This window comes from Atractosteus spatula, chromosome 3, assembly GCF_055471065.1.
Source record: "Atractosteus spatula isolate fAtrSpa1 chromosome 3, fAtrSpa1.hap1, whole genome shotgun sequence".
NCBI lineage: Eukaryota > Metazoa > Chordata > Actinopteri > Semionotiformes > Lepisosteidae > Atractosteus > Atractosteus spatula.
This window is the reverse complement of record NC_142708.1, coordinates 75,693,299-75,712,395: the sequence shown is the minus strand read 5'-3', so window position 1 is coordinate 75,712,395 and position 19,097 is coordinate 75,693,299. Positions and strand designations below refer to the sequence as shown.

Below are 19,097 nucleotides of genomic sequence, written 5' to 3'. Positions count from 1 at the left end.
GCTGCGGCGGTGGTCAGCGTGCAGTGCCCATCCCTCGGGCCTGCTCTGCGTCACGCGTGTTCCCCGACTGTGCCTTGACCCCCCTGGCGGCTCGGCCACACCCACGCGGACCGGCGGGATGCGCTTGACCTGGCCTCGGTCAGAAAGAGAGGAGTGAGACTCTACGGCTGTGGGCGCGTTAGGGACCGCGTCCACGGCGTGACCCACTTCCACACGGGTGTTTCTGCACCAGTGGAGGTGGGACCCGGGGTGATTCTCCTCCTGGGGTTTTTATCCGTGTGAGCGCGTACAGACCCGCTCCTTCCCGGCGCTCAGGAGCCCTGCCGGCGGCGCGACAAGACCGTGTTGTGGAAAAGGCTCAGAAGTGGGCAAAAACTTTGCTTTTTTTTGTCTTGACCCATTACTTTTAAAATAAAGTTATCTAATAATCAATCAATCAGTGCTGCACGCTGTATTGTTGTGCATTTGATAAATAAACTCTATGAGCACAAACAATAGGCACTCTCTCAGAAAAAGGCCTTGATGTTTTGTTGCTTTCCCCCCGAGACACTGTAACGCGCCTCTCTGCAGCACTGCAGCGCCGCGTTCATGTTTGAACCTGTTGTACTGTAATTCGAGGCAATTTTAAAATAAAGTTTCGGAGCACTGCCGCTCATCCAAACACTTTTTTCATGTTTAGTCTTGTAGGGCCGCTGTATATTGTACTTTCATCTCAGGAGGCACACAGGTTTGTCTTTGCCAAAACCCAATAACAATTGCACTCCCAGTCTTCCTGAAACAACTGCCTCTATCTTGTCGATTTTTCTGTTCTTGGCATTTTTTTCCGGAGTCTCAGCAGTCTTTCTGTTGCTGTTAAGTTTTTGGGGGAGAGTGTCGAAGAGAACATTTCGAACATACGGAAAAAAGCGCGAAGTGCCTGACGGGATCTGTAGTTCTCACTCGCAATTTCCGATCGCCGCGGGCCAAATTATTCTCCGATACAGGAAATTTCCGGATTGCGCAATCATTTAAGTGAGGGGTGCAGAGATGATGTCTGAAATCCTGGAGAATAAGGACCTGTATTTCTTGCAGTTAGCAGGCCCTCGTGGCTTTGCAATAGCTGCGATCCTGACAACAATTAAATATGAAGATAAAATAGCAACAATAAAGGACAGGAATACAAGAAAAAATATACTTGCATTAGCGTCAAGGAAACTCTTACAGATTCCTTATAAGTATCTGATGCAATACTGCATAATACCAACATTAATGTGCTCATTCATAATCCCAGTTTGTATCCGAGTGTGTCTTTGCGGTTTATGTACACTACTGCCAGCCTGAGAGAAACTCCCCGGGATCTCCAGTGCTTCCTTATAAGAGACTCGTAAGCAGTACTGCAATGTCTTCCACTGCATGCCACAAGTAAGAAAATAGTGGTGTTTGTCTTTTCCTTCAGCCCAGATGCCCCCAGAGGTTGTTTTTTCTCTGGTTTATAACCATGAACAGATTTGAACAATGTCACAGTACTTATCCTAAACTACATCTGACAAAATTTCAAATACACAGATCCACACACTGGATTCAATTAGACACTTTTCAAACCAGATAGATTTTTTGGAAACAGCTGTACTTTAATTTGACATCTCTGTCATACAGCTTTTTCATTTTTCCTATAAATACACATGAAACACAAGTAACAGTTCCCAGTAGTACAGGCTGAACAGAGCAATGACTAACTCAAGTTAACAATCGTGTAGCATTAAGAAACCACAGCAAAATGACACAGAGACACATCATCCTGGTGCAGGCAGTTGGTTGTGGATGGGTACAGGTTTGAGAGTGCAAGACTGCTGTCCTGTTAACTGTGAAAGTTTACATGTAAAACAATTAATACAGGGATGAAAAGTTCTTACATGTATTTGAAACAATGTGTTGACATTGACTCAATATCTTTGGAATCTCATATGGCTTTTTTTGGAGCAGAAAGTTTTGATTGTCATATTTTTACAGGTGCTTGCCAGATGTTGAAAAATCATTACACCCACAAAAAATCAGTTAATCACATTTATCCGAGGTTAGTGTTAGGTAACCTGGGATCAATCAGATCAGTCTGATCAGTCAGGGAATTAAGGCTCTCAGGTCTGCCAGAGCCCCACTTTTCTGCCAGGCTGTCTTACTTATCCAGTAACTACAGCTGCAAAATCACCATCTGGCCACGCTAAGATGAGGGATCTTGTCTGCAGTTAGAGCACACCAGTCTCTACGTACCTCCCTTTGAGGAGATACAGACTGCAGCTTCTCTCGAACAGCAGCTGAAGAATTGACTGGTTAATTCTAACAATTCCTGCCTTTAAAGCAGTGGCCAGCATGACTGAAAAATATTGTATTTGGATAAGGGAAGGAACCCAGATGGTCTTTTAAAGAAAATGCATCACTTCCTACCCTCCACCAAGCAGCTACACTGCACCCTTGTTCTGCCTTAAGAGAGACACACGGCTCATTCAACTTCCCGACAAATGCAGAACAGCTGAAGAACTAATTGGTTTGGTTTCAGGGTAAAATCAGATTAAAAGAGCTGTTAATGAAACTGGAAAGAGAAATCCAACTAGCCAATCAAACAGATTTTCTGAGGAACAAAAGTGAATGATCCTAGTAGAATCCAAAGCTAAGACCCCCCACACAACTGCATGATCTAATCTGTTTTGCTTCAACTCTCAATTATAATCTAGATTACAGCCGGATTACAGTGAAAAACTGCAAGTGCTCTAGTGCACACAGGGAAGGCCACAGGCTGTTAACTAAGGATATAATGAAAAATCTGTTATTCAACACAGACACAGCACTATCTACCCACTGTTTATGTATTATTGTGTTATTGTTAACACATTCTATTTCTCCTATACAATTTTCAGCATTTTTTTCATATTAAAGTACCATCTGTCAGAGGAACCATCTAAACTTAATCTTAAGTTTAAAAAATACTGAATAACTCTTAAAAAGTTTAAAAAGCTACTTCACAGCTCTCAAGAAGCTTGGAAGGGAAGCTAATTTAAGTTGCACAAACCTGAAAAGACCAAAGGAGAAAATCCATACCTTCAGATGGTGTCAATCTTGTATACAGTGCATCTCCATTTCACTTGCACTCTTTAAGATCTGTTTACTTTCTGAGCTAACATTTGTTCTCTTCCTTCTTTGTGCATCACTTTTGAGCTTCCCCTGTTCACTTCCTGGCATGATGGAATCATTTTCAGACATTACTACCTTTTGCTGGAATAGCGAGGCAGACATTCACAGCAGCAACGACATCAGAAACCAGCATCATGATAAAATACCTAACAAAAAATAACTTACCCAATGTACAAATAAAATATTAGAATGTTTTTCTTCCCCACCCTTTTCCCGTCTTCATTTCGGACTTAAAAATGTGTTACTCTCGGACAATAATCACCATATTATGTTTACAGAGGATAAAATGTGCTTTTAACAAAAGTAGCCCTTCCATTGACAGGCTGGAATGGTCATGAACAGGACAGAAATACCATCAAGTCTGGCATAAACATACTGCAAAATGTCATAGTAATATTAGGAATAACAACTTGATTTGAGCTTTAATGCATTTTTTATTTTAAAAGATCGAGAAAATATGTTCATGTCAGCCAGTGTTCAGAAGTAATTCTCTGTATTTCAGTCCCTCCAATCCTGGTGGGAGTCTGTCCCGGAGCTCGGCTTTGGGAGTGGAGGAAATGGGGAGAAACACGCCCACACACACGCCCAGGCCAGAGTGACACCCCTGGACACGGGCTGAGAGGCAGCCGCGTGGTCCTGTGTCTCAGTCTTTAGTGTCGGCAGAAGTTGAAACCGTCTTGAGGAATCAAAGACATGCAGAGCTGGTGCTTGCCTGCGCCCTGAGACAGTCGCACTGCGGAGACGGCGCAGGGACAGACGGGCAGAGGGGCTGGACAGGTCAGGTCAGGACAGGTCCGTTGGTCCGGCGGGGGGGTCGGACACGAGGGAGCTGGTCAGGCGGGGGGGGGGGGGTCGGACTGGACACGGGGGAGTTGGTCAGGCGGGGGGGGTCAGACACGAGGGAGCTGGTGGACTGGACTGGGGGGAGCTGGTCAGGCGGGGGGGGTCAGACACGAGGGAGCTGGTCAGGCGGGGGGGGTCAGAATGGACACGGGGGAGCTGGTCAGGCGGGGGGGTCAGACACGAGGGAGCTGGTCAGGCGGGGGGGGGGTCGGACTGGACACGGGGGTGCTGGTCAGGCGGGGGGGGTCAGACACGAGGGAGCTGGTCAGGCGGGGGGGTCAGACACGAGGGAGCTGGTGGACTGGACACGGGGGAGCTGGTCAGGCGGGGGGGTCAGACACGAGGGAGCTGGTCAGGCGGGGGGGGGGGTCGGACTAGACACGGGGGTGCTGGTCAGGCGGGGGGGGTCAGACACGAGGGAGCTGGTCAGGCGGGGGGGGTCGGACACGGGGGAGCTGGTCAGGCGGGGGAATATGCTGTGTTAGCTGGTTCCACTCAGGGACCCTCGGCGAGCTAAGCTTTGGGTGCTGGAGCTGAGACCTCGTGAATCTGTCAGACCGCTGGGACTCTGCAGCCACAGGGGAGAGAGTGAGAGAGGGAAATCACACAGGACCTGCTAACACCTTGCCCTTCGGCTCAGTTAACAGCAAATACTACATATAAAAAATGCAATGTGTTCGAAAATGAAAATCTTGTTTTCAGGTGTTACTGAATATGCAGAAAGCAAACACCTGCAAGAACAAACCACCTAGACAAGGTGGTCTCAATACCAGTGATAAGGTTTCCTACACTGGGCTATCAACAACAGAAAGGAGACATGACAGGCTAGCTGTTTTGCAAGGGCACTACCGAGACACACATCGCACACTAGTGCATCTCCAGGTCCAGACCAGCTCTCTTACCCGAGTCGGCTCCCGAGGCTCCCTCACGCCCACATTCAGCACATTGAGAGAATTGGCTCTTTTCATCCTGCAGAGGGAGAGACAGCTTATAATAATAGTAATAATAATTGCTTACACTTTATATGGCGCTTTTCTGGACACTCCACTCAGAGCTCTGTACAGGTCATGGGGATCCCCTCCACCACCCCCAGTGTGCAGCCCCACCTGGATGATGCTCCAGTCCGCTCCCCACACACACCAGCTCTCAGTGGGGAGGAGAGCAGAGTGATGAAGCCAGTTCAGAGAGGGGGGTTATTAGGAGGCCAGCTTAGAGTGACCGAGCACCGGACACCACTGGACGACACTCTCAGCATCCCTTCCCACACTGCAGTCTGCTCTTGTCCCACCAGCCCAGCGGCCTCAGCAAGGAAAGTAAAACTCAGTCCACTCTGCACACCACTTTTATTTCAAGTATCTAGTTTTCTGGATTAAAAAACAATTTCCCCCCCCATGTCAAACATGACCAGTATGCACACCAACCCCTCTGAGCTGCTGTTGAGGAGCTTTTTTAGCAGCTGTTCCAAAGCCTGCTAAGAGCACCTCCACCTCTTGGGCGGAGAGGTGGCTCTGTGGCTCAGGATCTGCGCCTGTGACTGAAAGGTTGCCGGTTCAAATCCCACAGCTGGCAGAGGAATCCTACTCCGCTGGGCCCCTGAGCAATGGCTGACCCTGCGCTCTGACCCCCAGCTTCTCTCCTTGTCTGTGTGTCTGTGTCTCATGGAGAAAAGCTGGGGTATGTGAAAAGATGAATTCCTAATGCAAGAAATTGTATAGGGCTGATAAAGAAACATTACATTACATTACAAAGCCACAGGGCTCCAATCACACCTGCTGGCAACAGTGGGTCCTTCCCTCCCCCACTAGCCCCAGAGATTTTCCTCTGTGCCTCATTTAGGCACAACTCCCATCCCGCACACCCAGAAAAACTACACTCCGTTTCGGATCTGGAGGAAGTGGAGTCCGGGGCCAGTAGTGACAACGAGGAATCCCTCAAGCTTAGAAAAAAAACATTTGCATAAAAAAATAATTTCAGCTGAAGCGTTAAAGTCTCCTACTGTTTACTGTCCCTGTTATATCCACCCCACATTTGTCAGAGCAGCAGGGATTACAAAATCCTTATAGAAAGACTGTTAATGTCTTTATCACATCACTTCCAGCGACCTCTGATCCAGTTCAGGCTCACAGTGGCCCACAGCCGATCCCGGAAAACACTGGGCACAGGACACACACCCATCGCAGGGCACACACAGACACAAACACCCAGACACTCACGCCAGGGCCAGTTTTCCCAGACGCCAGGAGTACCTGGAGGAAACCTACGCAAACACAGGGAGAACATGCAAACTCCACACAGATAGCACCCCAGGAGTTGAACCCGGGCCCCAGCACTTCAAGGCATCACTGAGTGACCATGCTGCCCAGACCATGAATATACTGTGGCATATTTTATAGGACGTTTATCATTTTATAGTACAATATAACGCAAAACACATTACTTCTGGCATAATCTAAAGTTCTGCCTTAGTGTCCCAGAGTGCTTTCTGATTATACACCCGAGTGTTCCACTAACAGTAGCCTTAGGAAATCATGGAAGAACACATAAAAGAAAAGGCTGAGGTTTGAGGCTCGCAACACGGACCCTTCACACAAACACCCAGTGAGTCTGGGGAATCTGTGCTGCAGCTGTCTGAACAGGAGGTACGGAGAGCTTTCCGACAGGTGAAGCCACGCAAGGCGGCTGGCCCTGATGGCATCCCCTCCTGTGTTTTAAAGGCATGCAGAGCGCAGCTGGCCCCTGTCTTCACTGTAATATTTAACATGTTGCTATCCCTGTCTACAGTCCCACTGTCCCACTGTGCTTCAAGAGGACTACTATCGTGCCACTGCCTAAAGCAACCAGGGTGTCATGTCTGAATGACTACCGCCCGGTGGCACTCACCTCAGCAGTCATGAAGTGCGTGGAGAAACTGGTGATGGGACACATCAACAGTATTGTCCCGGACTCCCTGGACCCCCTGCGTTTGCTTATAGGAAGAATAGGTCAGTGGACGATGCTGTCTCACTGGCCCTTCACACCACTCTTGAGCCCCTGGACAAGAGGAATACTTGTGCCAGGATGTTATTTATTGACTTCAGCTCAGCCTTCAACACCATTGTGCCAGGCAGGCTGGTGGTCAAACTCAGGGGTCTGGGCCTCAGCAACTCCATCTGCAACTGGGTCCTGGACTTCCTGACAGACAGGCCCCAAGTGGTGAGGATTGGGAACAAAACCACATCCTCTCAGATCCTCCACACAGGGGCCCCCAGGGCTGCTGCCTGAGCCCACAGCTGTATTCTCTATTTTCACATGACTGTGTGGCTAGATTTAACAGCAACCGCATCATCAAGTTTGCTGATGACACCACAGTAATCGGTCTTATCAGCAACATTGATGAAACCGCCTACAGGAGTGAGGTAGCAGAACTGGTGGAGTGGTGCCACAACAACAACCTCACACTCAACATCGGCAAAACAAAAGAGATTATAGTGGACTTCAGGAGGCACAGAGGACATCACACACCCATCATCATTCAGGGGGCTCCAGTCGAAACTGTCACCACCTTCAGGTTCCTCGGCCTTCATTTTACTGAGAGGCTGAGCTGGTCAGAGACCACTGCTGCCATCCTCACTGAAGCCCACCAGCGCCTTCACTTCCTGAGACAGTTAAGGAAGTGGGGGATGAGCAAGACAACACTCACCAATTTTTACCGTAATACCATTGAGTGTCCTGACCGGTGGTTTTACGGTGTGGTATGGTGGAGCCACAGTACAGGACAGAAAAGTCATACAGAGGGGTCCACGCAGACCGAGCTACCCTCCATCGACCGGATATATCTCGAGCGCTGCCACAGCCGGGCTCGAGCTATACTTCAGGACCCAATTCACCCTGGCCACAACCTGTTTTCACCTCTGGGTTCTGGTAGGAGGAATCGCAGTATCAGAACACTGACCAATAGATTTAAAAACAGTTTCTTCCCCCAAGCAGTCCGCATCTTAAACAGCTCAAATTAGCACCTGCACTTTAAGGTACTGCACTATTTGCACTATGCCCTGTCTTGGCTCTATTATAATGTCTATTGTCTAAATTTATTGTCCATGTCTGTTTGTCATTTGTGCCTGTTTTTTCTCCTACTGTTACTGGGTACAGCTGAAACGAGTAAGCATTCCAATACATGTGTTGTATACGGCAAATAAAAATCTCGAATCTTGAATCCTTTCTTTCCAAGGATGATGCACACTAGAGGCAGGCCAAGGCATAATACAAAAACACAGAGATTACAGCTCATAGTGCTGTGTCCAAGAGTTACCCAACAGAGATCAAACCTCCAACACTCCCTACTTACAGTAAATGTGCCCCCTCACAGCTAAAAGATTATTTTAGTTACCAAACAGCCTCTCAACAAAAACCATTTGTGCCTTTTTGCAGGAGGGTTTGTCAACTTAGATAATTGCCCCTGTGATACACTTTCGTCAGTTTTTGCTCACTTCAGCAGAGATGGGGCTGAGAGAGGCCAAACTTCACAGCTCTCTGGCAAACTCGCACAGGCCTCTCTAATTTGACAAACAGCTAACACATGCTACTGGCGGATTTTCTGCTTATAACGTGACAGCTTAGCAGTTCTACAATCCAGGGCAACAAACCAGCCTTTGTTCTCTGAGATGTATTTTGTTTACAGTTTAACAGTGTTGGTGTTAATTTTTCCAATCCCAGCTGTCATCTCACCTCATCTAATAACACCACCCTACGACCAGTAAAGAGATCACTTGTGAACAGGAGCTGAAAAATCTGCTTTCCTCGTGTGCCTGGCAACAATCCGAGCTTTCAACATGATCAACTCGCGCGTGATCCCTAAGCCCAGTCAGTGGGCAGTGCAGTGTTTGAGCATGCTCTGTTTCAGGGTTGGTGGTGTGCCACAGTCCCAGTCATCTGCTACCTAAAGACAGCGCAATCGCACACAGCAGCGCTCTGTGCGTTAGTCTCAGCGTGGCTGTTGGGGTTCAGAAGGGCTTTCCCGACCGGCCCCAAGCCCCCCGGCAGTACTGCCCGTCGCGTACCCGGGATTGCGGGGGCTGCTGTCCTGTGCGCCCACGCCCTTCAGCTTGCGGACCAGCTTCTCGCTGCTCCTGCGGATGGACTCGCGAAGCTTCGTGAACGAGCCGCTGCGTTTGAGACTGCCCAGACCGTCCTGCACAGAGCGGGGGGGGGGAGAGAGAGAGAGAGAGAGCCAGCTGCGTCTCCACTATCCACATCAGCTCCTACCCTTCCTCTGGAACGAGACAGAGTCGTCCTGCTCCTCTTAGTGCTCAAGCCTCCTTCCGAACGGCACGGACAAACAGACCCTCACCTGTCGGGAGCTCCCGTCTCCTGTGTGGAACCACATGGGCCTCCCATCACCTGAGACACACAAACCAAGCAAAGGAGGCAAAATGAGAGGCTCAGATTTCTTACGGCTTACAGGGAAATTAATTAAATTCTCTCTGCACAGAAATTAAATCCACTGAGGGCCCGCCGAAGGAACGCCAGGCTCGAGAAATTTGAAGCCCGTTACACTCGTTTTATTAAAGCTACACAAAAAGATGTGTGAAGTTCAATTACATCTCAATTGCTTTCCTGCTGTGTCAGTAGAATCTGCCCGGGAACCTACAGCTCCTCAAACTGGAATGGATTAAACTCCTATGCCGATATCCTAGCTTCTTTTAAGAAACTGCTGGATCGCATCCTTCGATAAATTAGCTTATAACTACCAAACGGACAAGATGGGCTGAACGTCCCCCTTGCGTTTGTAGCTGTTCTTAGGTACCAAGTTACCTTCTACTGATCCAAACTCCTTCTCGTGGGCTCGCGTCAAGATCTCCTTGTACAGAGCCTCCGCCTGCCGGTACTTCCCCTGCTTCAGGTAACAGGAGGCCTGCGGCACAGAGCACAGACAGAGAAACACCCACTGCTCAGCCGGCATGCAGTCACACCTGGCCAGCCCCTCAGTGCCCATCTACAGGGAGACTGAACCACGGCATTTACAGAACTACACTTTCACTTGTGCATTAAAACTGAGGCAGCTATGTCTATCTGTGTCCTGAGTCCAGTACCCAAACCACAACGCTTACCCAACAGTGCCACATATACAGCCTATAAATATCTCAGAGCACATGAACAGCAGGCCTCAAAGACTGAAATCCAACTCACCCACAAAAAACAGTTTCACTTCTGAATGGGGCACATTCATGTACAAATGCAAAGGGGCTCGTCTTGGCTGATTAAAAGAACTGCCTTCACCCGGGATATTCGAGCTCGGACAGAACCCACCGCGGAGCTGCGACCCCAGGAACGCACCAGGTTGTTCTTGGTCTTGGCCACGTTGGCATCATCGGGGCCCAGGCGGCTCTGGTAGATGTGCAGGGCCCTCTCGTAGTACTGCTCCACCTCCTGGTACTTGCCCTGGTTCTGACACAGCAGCGCCAGGTTATTCAGCTGCTTGGCGACGTCAGGGTGGTCTGTGCCCAGAACCTTCAGTGGGGAGGGGGTGCAGAGTCAGTCAGCTGCGGGTCAACTGAGCACAAGAGTGCAGATCAATCACAGATTCGACCACAGCTGCCATCAGCTGCCATCTGCCCACACACACATGGACTCCGGACACACCCAGTGGGTCTCACCTTCTCCCTGATCTCCAGCGCTCTCTTACACAGCGGCTCGGCCTCCTTGTACTTCCCTCTCTTCCCATACAGCACTGCCAGGTTGTTCAGAGTGGCTGCCACCTGCAGAGACACACAGGCAGGGGGCAAAGCTGAGGCGCACAGGGCAGCACACGGACACGCAAGGAGAAAGAGGTCCCGGCGCATTAAAAACCAAAGACACCGAAAACAGAACAAACAACAAACAGGCAAAGAAAACCACAAACATCAATCAAAAAGGGAAAAAAATACACTCCACACCCAGAAAAGTGAAATGAAATTTAGAAACAGCCCACAGCAGAACAGAGAAGACATGTCCCAGCAGGAAGGCCTTAGGATGGCAGGCCCTCCCCTGCAGAGCCCAGCACAGCGACTAAGATTCCAAATGGACGGAGACTCCTTAACCGCGTGTCGACCCCAGTTCCAGGCAGAGCACGAAGCGGGCAAGCTTCTGTACTGACCGCAGGGTGGTCCACGCCCAGGGTCTGCTCCCGGATGGCCAGCGCGTCGTTCAGCAGGTTCGCTGCCTCCTTGTACTTGTTCTGGTCTCTGCGGGGAGAGGGAGAGCAGACCTGCACGGTCACCGGGACAGAGAACAGAGCCCGAGCTCAGCTGACCGATCCCTGGGCAGCACAGCTACCGGACAATCCTAAATGTGCTGGGACCCCTCGAGACAGGGCAGGAGTTTTATCATCCTCCCAGACTGCAAGAGCTCACCAGCTGAGTGCCAGCCTGTTACTAGACTGTTTAACAGCATAATCATGACTTCCATTATGAACTTGTATTAGAGCTCTCCAGCTGTGGGTATGCTAAACTAGACACTGCTGAACCCTGCACTGTGCTCTGTTGTAAGGTAGAAACTTGAGTAAAAACCCTTTGAGTTGCTGCTTATGATAAAAAAAGACTAAACCTACTAAATCTAAAACACAGACCGATTTTACCGACTTGTCATTTGGTTTACAGTGGTATTCTTTCAACAAGCACTGCCTTTACCATAGATGTTACAGCAGCTTACAAAACCTCTGAACAAATATTCCACAGTAAATTAAAAACAGCCTCACCCGGACGCCACTGCAAGCCCAAACCACGCTCACCTGTACACCAGGGCCAGGATGTTGAGCATGGTGGCCACGTCGGGGTGGTTGTGGCCGGAGGACTTCTCCAGGTCCTCCAGCGCCTGCTTGCACAGCGGCACGGCCACCTCGTAGCGGCCCTGGGAGGCGTACTGGATCACCAGGTTGTGCAGGGTCCGCAGGCGCGCCGGGATCTCGTAGCCCCCCTGCTGGGCCGCGGCCTCCCCGCTGCTGTGCTGCTGGGAGACTGGGGGGCACAGGGCAAGCTCTGTGAGCTGGGGGGGGCGGGGAGCACGGCACTGCTGTGGCTCAGCTCATCTGAACAACTCTGGCAAGGAGCAGTGAAACATCTCAGCATCTCACACACGCAGATGGAACCATGGGCAAGATGCAAACGTGCAATACCAGCAGTCAGCAGAGGGCACTGCATGGACATATTGTGCCCATCATACAGTATGTACTCAACATGGCTTGTGTATGGAAGGCCATGACAAACAGCTGCACCAAGCTGTTTAATGTGCTCTGTTGCTGCCCACAGCAAGGTGTCCCTAATTGCTTCATATGCATGTGCACCAACCATGACTGCCACCAACTTACTCTGGGATGGTTCCTCCTCGTCGGTGGGAAAGAGGTCGTCCAATGAGTCTTTGCTGGAGGCAGTTTCCTTTTCGTCCTGCAGAGGGCAACAGAGAACAGCAAAGGGCATCCCTGTTATACTGAAGCGCAGGGCCAGACGGAGGTGCTCGTACACAGAGAAGGCGAGTTATTTCTGCCTTCCCATTTCAAAACAGGAGGCTTTGGAGCATCCTGCACTCCTCCCAGGGGTTAAGGGGTCATACCGGCGGGGGCTCCTCCTGGTCGTACTTCTTGATGCTGCTCATGAACTGCAAGTGCCGGTTCTGCTCCTCCAGAGCCACCACCTCCTGTTCCCTCTCCTGCAGCCGCTGCTGGGTGCCCGCCAGCTCATCCCGCAGCCACTGGTTCTCCTGGCACAGCCGGCGCACCTGCGCCCGCAGCTTCTGCTTCTCCGCCTCCAGGCAGCTCAGGTGGGCCGACAGGGCCATCATCACCTGCGGGGCGGCCGGGGGAGGGAGGGAGGGAGGGAGGGGAGCAAAGCATTGGAATTAGAACCCGGGAATTTCAGGACACAGAATGCATAAAAACATCAAGACATTGTTTACAAAAGAGCAAAAAGATAGAGGAATTCCACCAGTCCACTTCAGGTCCCTGCTCAAACTAGAGAGTAAATAACCAGGTGTTTCCCTTGATGGATGAGCCTTTGACAAACACCGTTTCTGCACAGAGCTTCAGCTTCAGTGGCTGCCTGCGCCGCCCGTCCCTCAGGAGACCCCCTCTACCTGTGCTTCGTCCAGGCCCAGCTCGATCCGCTCCAGCGACTCCCGCACGAGGCCGCTCTTCTCCAGCTCCAGGCCGCCGCTCTCCCCCGCCGGCCGGCGGCTCAGCGCCTCCTGCAGGCTGGTCAGGAGCGTGTGGTTCTCCCCGCGCAGGGCCTCCAGCCCCGCGATCACCTGCCGCGTGCTGGACAGGATCTCCTCCCCCGTCACCGCCGCCGACATGGCGCCCTGCGGTCAGGAGGTGCAGGAGAGAGCTCAGACCCCCTTCGTGTGGCAGCTGGCTCCCCTTCGGGATTTACACATAAACCACCCTAATAATTCAGACTGAGCCGTCTTATCAGACTTACAGCTCCTGAAAGCTGGAATTATTTATTGCTTCTATTAGTGGAAAAAGAATGCAGGCCTGATGGAACTTCAGATCGCTCCTACCTTGGTCAGTGTGGAAAGTCTCCTCTCACTGTAGAGTATCTCCGAGCTGCACTGTCAGCTGCCTCCACCTGGAAGAGATGCGAGACGCCCTCGAGAGCAAGGAGAACAGGCACAGGCACACAGACACTCGCATTCAGCACAAATACGCCTCTTCATTCAGGTAGTAGTATTTTTGTGGTGCTGCCTGTTGTCTTATGTAAAGCAGCCAGGCTCTTACACGTTGTGTTGAACAAGATCAGCTGCCCCAGAGGATTAGAGCCCAGTCTTAGTTGAGAAAGTGCACAGACTCGCAGGGTTGGGGTTGTGTGGGGCATTTTGTGCTGGGACAGGCGAGGACAGCAGCATGAGTACTCAACAGACACACATGCAGAAAGCTGACGGCATTGCTAAACCTGTTATTGGACAAATGGCAATGTCACAATGCCTGACAGTGCTACTTCTAACACATTAGGGCTCCATGCTTCAAAATGTCCTCAAATCCATAAGAGGGCGCCATTGGCCACGAGTAACACTGACTGTAAAAGCTTCACACTTCTGATGAATTGAACACAGCACAGTAATGGAGAAGGGACACCAAACCAATACTGCAGTCCAAACAAAACCAAAAATGTGGAAAACTGACAGGTTCAAAGACAAACTGGCCACAATTTGTAAGAAATCAAACTATTTCCATTTCCATTTGCCCGGGTAAGGCTAGAGCTAGTGAGGTGGGTGCAATGAGAGAAGATTAGATTAAAAAAAAAAAACTTACTTATGGTACAGAGACCTAAATTATTAATATAGTTATAAGTAACTAGTAAATTAGCTGTGAACTTCCATTGCAGATCTACACAAAATATGCCTCTGATCTTATCTTAGAAACAATGTCCAACTACATATGAGTGCATTAGGACTTTCCCCTCAATTGGATGATGAACGACTTTACAACAGTGTCATACAGGCAGAAGACAGGGGATGCAAAAGTGAAAAAAACATGAAGCACATAAAAGAACACCTGTTGACAAGATAGCCTGAATCACTTATTTTCCTGTTTACAGGCTCAATGCAGACGCTAATTAGACACAGGCCAGTAAATAAAACCTGCTGCTCAAGAAGAGAGGGCTGGATAACAAGAACTCAAGGAGAAGTTCGTCCCTCTGTCTCAGGTGCATGCCTGAAGGGCCCCAGCAGGAAACAAAGCGCTCGGCGCGAGCCCTCTCTGGCGAGAGGGATTTGCATGACAATGACAGGCCCTTTGAAAAGGTGCCTTAAAACTGCAGCACTCAGAGGTATTCCGAGCACAGGGAAAGTTATGCAAAATGCTTGCTGGTATCACACCCTCAGAGTACCGAGCTCCGAGAGCCGACTGCACAGGACTTGTTTCCAAACACAAACTCAAGAACATTACCCCCTCTGCACAAAACACAGAGGTACGGGCTGAGGAATACCGCTTTCCTGATCTGAGCCCCTGTGTGGGAGGCAGCCCCGATGAGGACAACAGGGCCAGATGCCCATCGTCAGTGCTCTCTCTTGTGCAAAGCTGGTCTGCCCAAGTACAGCCCCAGACAAGGAATTCAACAGCAACATCAGCTGCCAGCCCCTGAACAAAGGCTGTACAATTGCCTATTGCAATGAATACGAAGAGCTCCGAACCTTTTGTCAACCTGCCCCAAAAGAAAGGAGTGGTGGGGAGAGGCTGCACACAGGACAGAGCCCAGAGCCACAGACACATATTCACTCCTCCGCTCTGTACTCGTGAAAACAGAAGCTCTAAATTTCAGTAGTCTGAGGTGGCTTGAATTTCCAGGTGCAAGTGAGTTCAATGGCTTTTTTTCCCCTTCCGCTTAGCACAGTAAATCACTCGGTTTACAAACAGAAAATCAAATACCAAGCTGAATAACAAAGATGTACCTGAATACCCTAATTGAGAAAAGAGTCCCGAATATTCTGCTCACCAACAGGGTCTGTGTGGGTCCTAATGCCCCAGTATAGTGATGGGGACACTCCAGTGTAAAAAAAGGTGCCGTCCTTCAGATGAGACATAAAACCAAGGTCTTGACTCTCTGTGGTCATTAAAAAACCTGTTTCTTGAAAAGAGTAGGGGTGTAACCGTAGCGTCCTGGCCAAACTTCTCCCTGGCCTTTACTCATCATGACCTCCTAATAATCCCCCTCTCTGAACTGGCTTCATCACTCTGCTCTCCTCCCCACTGAGAGCTGGTGTGTGGGGAGCGTTCTGGCGCACTATGGCTGCCGTTGCATCATCCAGGTGGGGCTGCACACTGGTGGTGGTGGTGGAGGGGATCCCCATTACCTGTAAAGCGCTTTGAGTGGAGTGTCCAGAAAAGCGCTTTATAAGTGTAAGCAATTATTAATTATTAATTAATACCAACTACTGAATCATTTCAAGGGCCCCTTCAATATTAACATCCTCCCTTTTCCAATAAGATCGGCAGTCACTGTACGTTTTCTGCTCCACCAGGCTTTGGCTTAAAGAAACGCACAGCTCGTCGATGTCTCCTTGAACAAGGTCAGCAGAAGTCAGTTTCGATAGTCTTCCTTAGACTCGTTGTCAGAGAGCCCCTTACTCCTGGGAAGGATTGAGGAAACCTGGAGCCCATCCTGGGTAACGCACACACAGGGACAAGGTGGAGGTCCGGGTTTACCTGTCCTGTGTGTCTTTGGAAGGTGAGAGGGTTCCAGAGCATCTGGAGAAAACCCACATTGACTCAGGGAGATTAGGCAAGCTCCACACCGAAGGAATCAAACCCAGGCCCAAGATCTGCCTCACAGCTCCTCAAATAGAGCACAATACTAACACCAGAGCAAATCATCTTTTTATTGTTCTTACACATCCTTAACCCGATCTCCCAACGTTGTCACAATCTGTTGCTTTTTCTTGTTTTCACACACAGATATATAAATCTTACTTTTCAAATAACTGGACAAAATTGTATTCTCGGAAATAAAAGCCCAGCGGAGAATTCAACCGTACAGACGTGTGTAGAAGCACATCTAAGCAAGACGTAAACACACTCTTTATAAATGCTTTTGGACGCCAGTAGATCAACTGTAGATCATCCTGTAAATTACATCATACCTTATCAAACGCAAACTCACATTAGGAGGAGGGAGGATCACTGTCAAATACAAACACAATTCATTGCATGAGAGCATTCAGCGTTAGCGCTTCGAGTCACGACAGCAAGGAAACTAAGCAGACGCGAGGAGCTGTCAGTTCGACACACGATCACGGGAATCGATACGAACATCTTGTCAGACGTGATATTTACCTGTTCCTAATCCTGGTCTCCCCGGTTCTCCGAGTGTTTACGCTCATAGGATCGTTTAAGGAATGGAGCTTTATTTTGCATTGAAATTCCCATTAAAATAACACAACCTCATTACGAAATAGACTTGCGATATGACAGGAACGTTGACGGGCGTCGACAGCTGTTATATTGTGTGGAAATAATCCTGGTAGTCATTCACCTGTTTTTTTGCGGCTCAGACTGTATTATTCTAGCAAGCTTACCTGACATGAGCATACCCATCATGCACAACGGCTGCTGAAGATGCCATCTTGGTAGAGGAGGCCATCTGTTGCTGTATTAAAAGGATGAGGGGGGGTTGAATGTATCATTACGTGTATAAACTCAAACATATGGCTAATTAATGTCACAGGTTTCTGTTTTTATAGCAAGTGATTACAGAGAGTGGATTCTTTGCTTCATAGCACTTTAAACTTGTATTAACAATGGTTTTAGGGGCTCAACTGTATCTTGGTTAAGAATTCCTTCAAAGTTACTTCTTCGACTAGCGAGTCTAGGCGTCGCCATATTTGTGAAGGGGAGCATAGTCTTATTGCAGGAAAGAATACCACCTAATCTCATGTAGCACCTGTCACAAGTAATGCTGTTTAAAAAATAAACTCACTGAGTAAATATATAAAATTGACATTTATAACACCTGCAGCATGATTTACTCCACAACCCCAGAATAATACTTGACTGAATAATAATACAAATGAAGCCCTGGATTTTTACCGGGAGACAAGTTACGGGTTAATACGGTAACTCGCCGAGCAAGGCGAGTGACCCAAATCTGCTTCATGGCTGAAGGCAGAACAGAGAGCGCCTGGCCGGGCCGAGCCGTGCCGATGGGTGAATGACGTCACCAGAGAGCGCAACGGCGTGCTTAAGACGTCAACAAGAAACACACAGCGCGATATAATGCCCTCAGCCCCACCTTGTATTTACAAGACAGAACGGTCCTGCAGGAAGTACGCAGGGAAGATGTCACGACATTGTTTCCACGGAAAAATAATTCCCTAGACATGGGTATTCCGGCAGAAACCTCAGAAGTCTGAATTTTTTTGAATTGTTATTTGTTTATACTCGCTACTCCTTTTGAGGGTGACATGCCAACTTCCACCACAAGGAGGCGACAGTGTTTATTTGTCTTGAACAGCGAGTGATAAGACACCCAGCGATCACTTATCTTCGTCTGAATGTTTGAAGTTGAGATAAGCGGCAATAAAATTGCCCGCTATATCAAGACTGTGATGTTTTGGCGAGATAAATCTCTCAAAACACACGTTAAATAATGAGAGAATAAACATGGCATGTGTGCAAATAGGAATCTGCATGCACGCAGAAACGCAAAAACGAAACGCCGAACCACCGCTAGCAATAAAATGATCAAAAAGCAACAACAACAAAAAAGAGCACTGAATTCTGAAATCAGGTCCAGTCTTGCAGCAGATCACCCAGCACGATTTTAATCTAGCAGGATCAGTTAACCCCTGCTAACCTGATCCTGGCTGATCTCAGAAGCTCAGCCAGGCCTGGCTGGGTCAGTACTGCCCTGAGATGGGAGAACTCAAGGGCAGAGATTCTTAACCACAGCCCTGAGGGTCCTTCCTCTCTGATGGTCACCGATACCCCAGGCCCTTAATCATTGGCCCCAGCATGTAATGGATAATCTTGCTTGTTTTTCTTTTTTTCTGCACTCCATCCTTATTTCCAAGAACATCAGCACACGAAACTTTATGCAGTCTCTCCTCAGCTTTCTAATTGGGGAATCTGCTTCCATAGTGCGGACTGAACCGCTCTTAGCAGCTGATCAGTCGAGGAACAGATGCAGGTGCGAATGACGCAGTATCAGCAACACAGACACGCCCACAACAGGAATGACCCTTTGTCGGACACGCCCACAGCGGGAATGACCCCGTGCCAGACACGCCCACAGCGGGAATCATGCCGTATCAGACACGCCCACAGTGGGGTTTATATTGTATCAAACACTCGCATAACGGGAATGACACCGTTTTAGACACTCCTACAGTGCGAATAACATTTTAGCAGACACGCCCACAGTGGGGAATGACGTTGTATAAATCACGCCCATAGCGGAAATGACGCTGTAGCGAACATGCCCACAGTGAGTCAGTGCTTTTCCTTCTGCTCAACCCCAAATGGGTCGATTTCGGTTCACACACCTGAATGTTATATGAATAGGCACCCGTTGATTACATATCTTTCAGGTGTGTGAGAGCTGAAATACATTTTAAAAAACTCAAATACAATAGAAAATTGAGATCCA

General features: G+C 49.1%; 1 protein-coding gene across 1 annotated transcript; it reads right to left on the bottom strand.

Moving 5' to 3' along the window:
* Positions 1-1,589: 1,589 nt before the first annotated feature.
* Positions 1,590-17,007, bottom strand: klc3 (kinesin light chain 3). Its single transcript, XM_088911800.1, has 14 exons — positions 16,787-17,007; positions 13,516-13,583; positions 13,090-13,314; positions 12,571-12,801; positions 12,329-12,404; positions 11,753-11,978; positions 11,120-11,207; positions 10,641-10,742; positions 10,321-10,494; positions 9,799-9,898; positions 9,335-9,384; positions 9,045-9,175; positions 4,911-4,977; positions 1,590-4,576 (listed from the first exon to the last, which is right to left on the bottom strand). Exons 3-14 carry the CDS (start codon positions 13,306-13,308, stop codon positions 4,490-4,492), a joined length of 1,551 nt encoding a protein of 516 aa, XP_088767926.1. The 5' UTR covers positions 13,309-13,314; positions 13,516-13,583; positions 16,787-17,007; the 3' UTR covers positions 1,590-4,489.
* Positions 17,008-19,097: the final 2,090 nt, after the last annotated feature.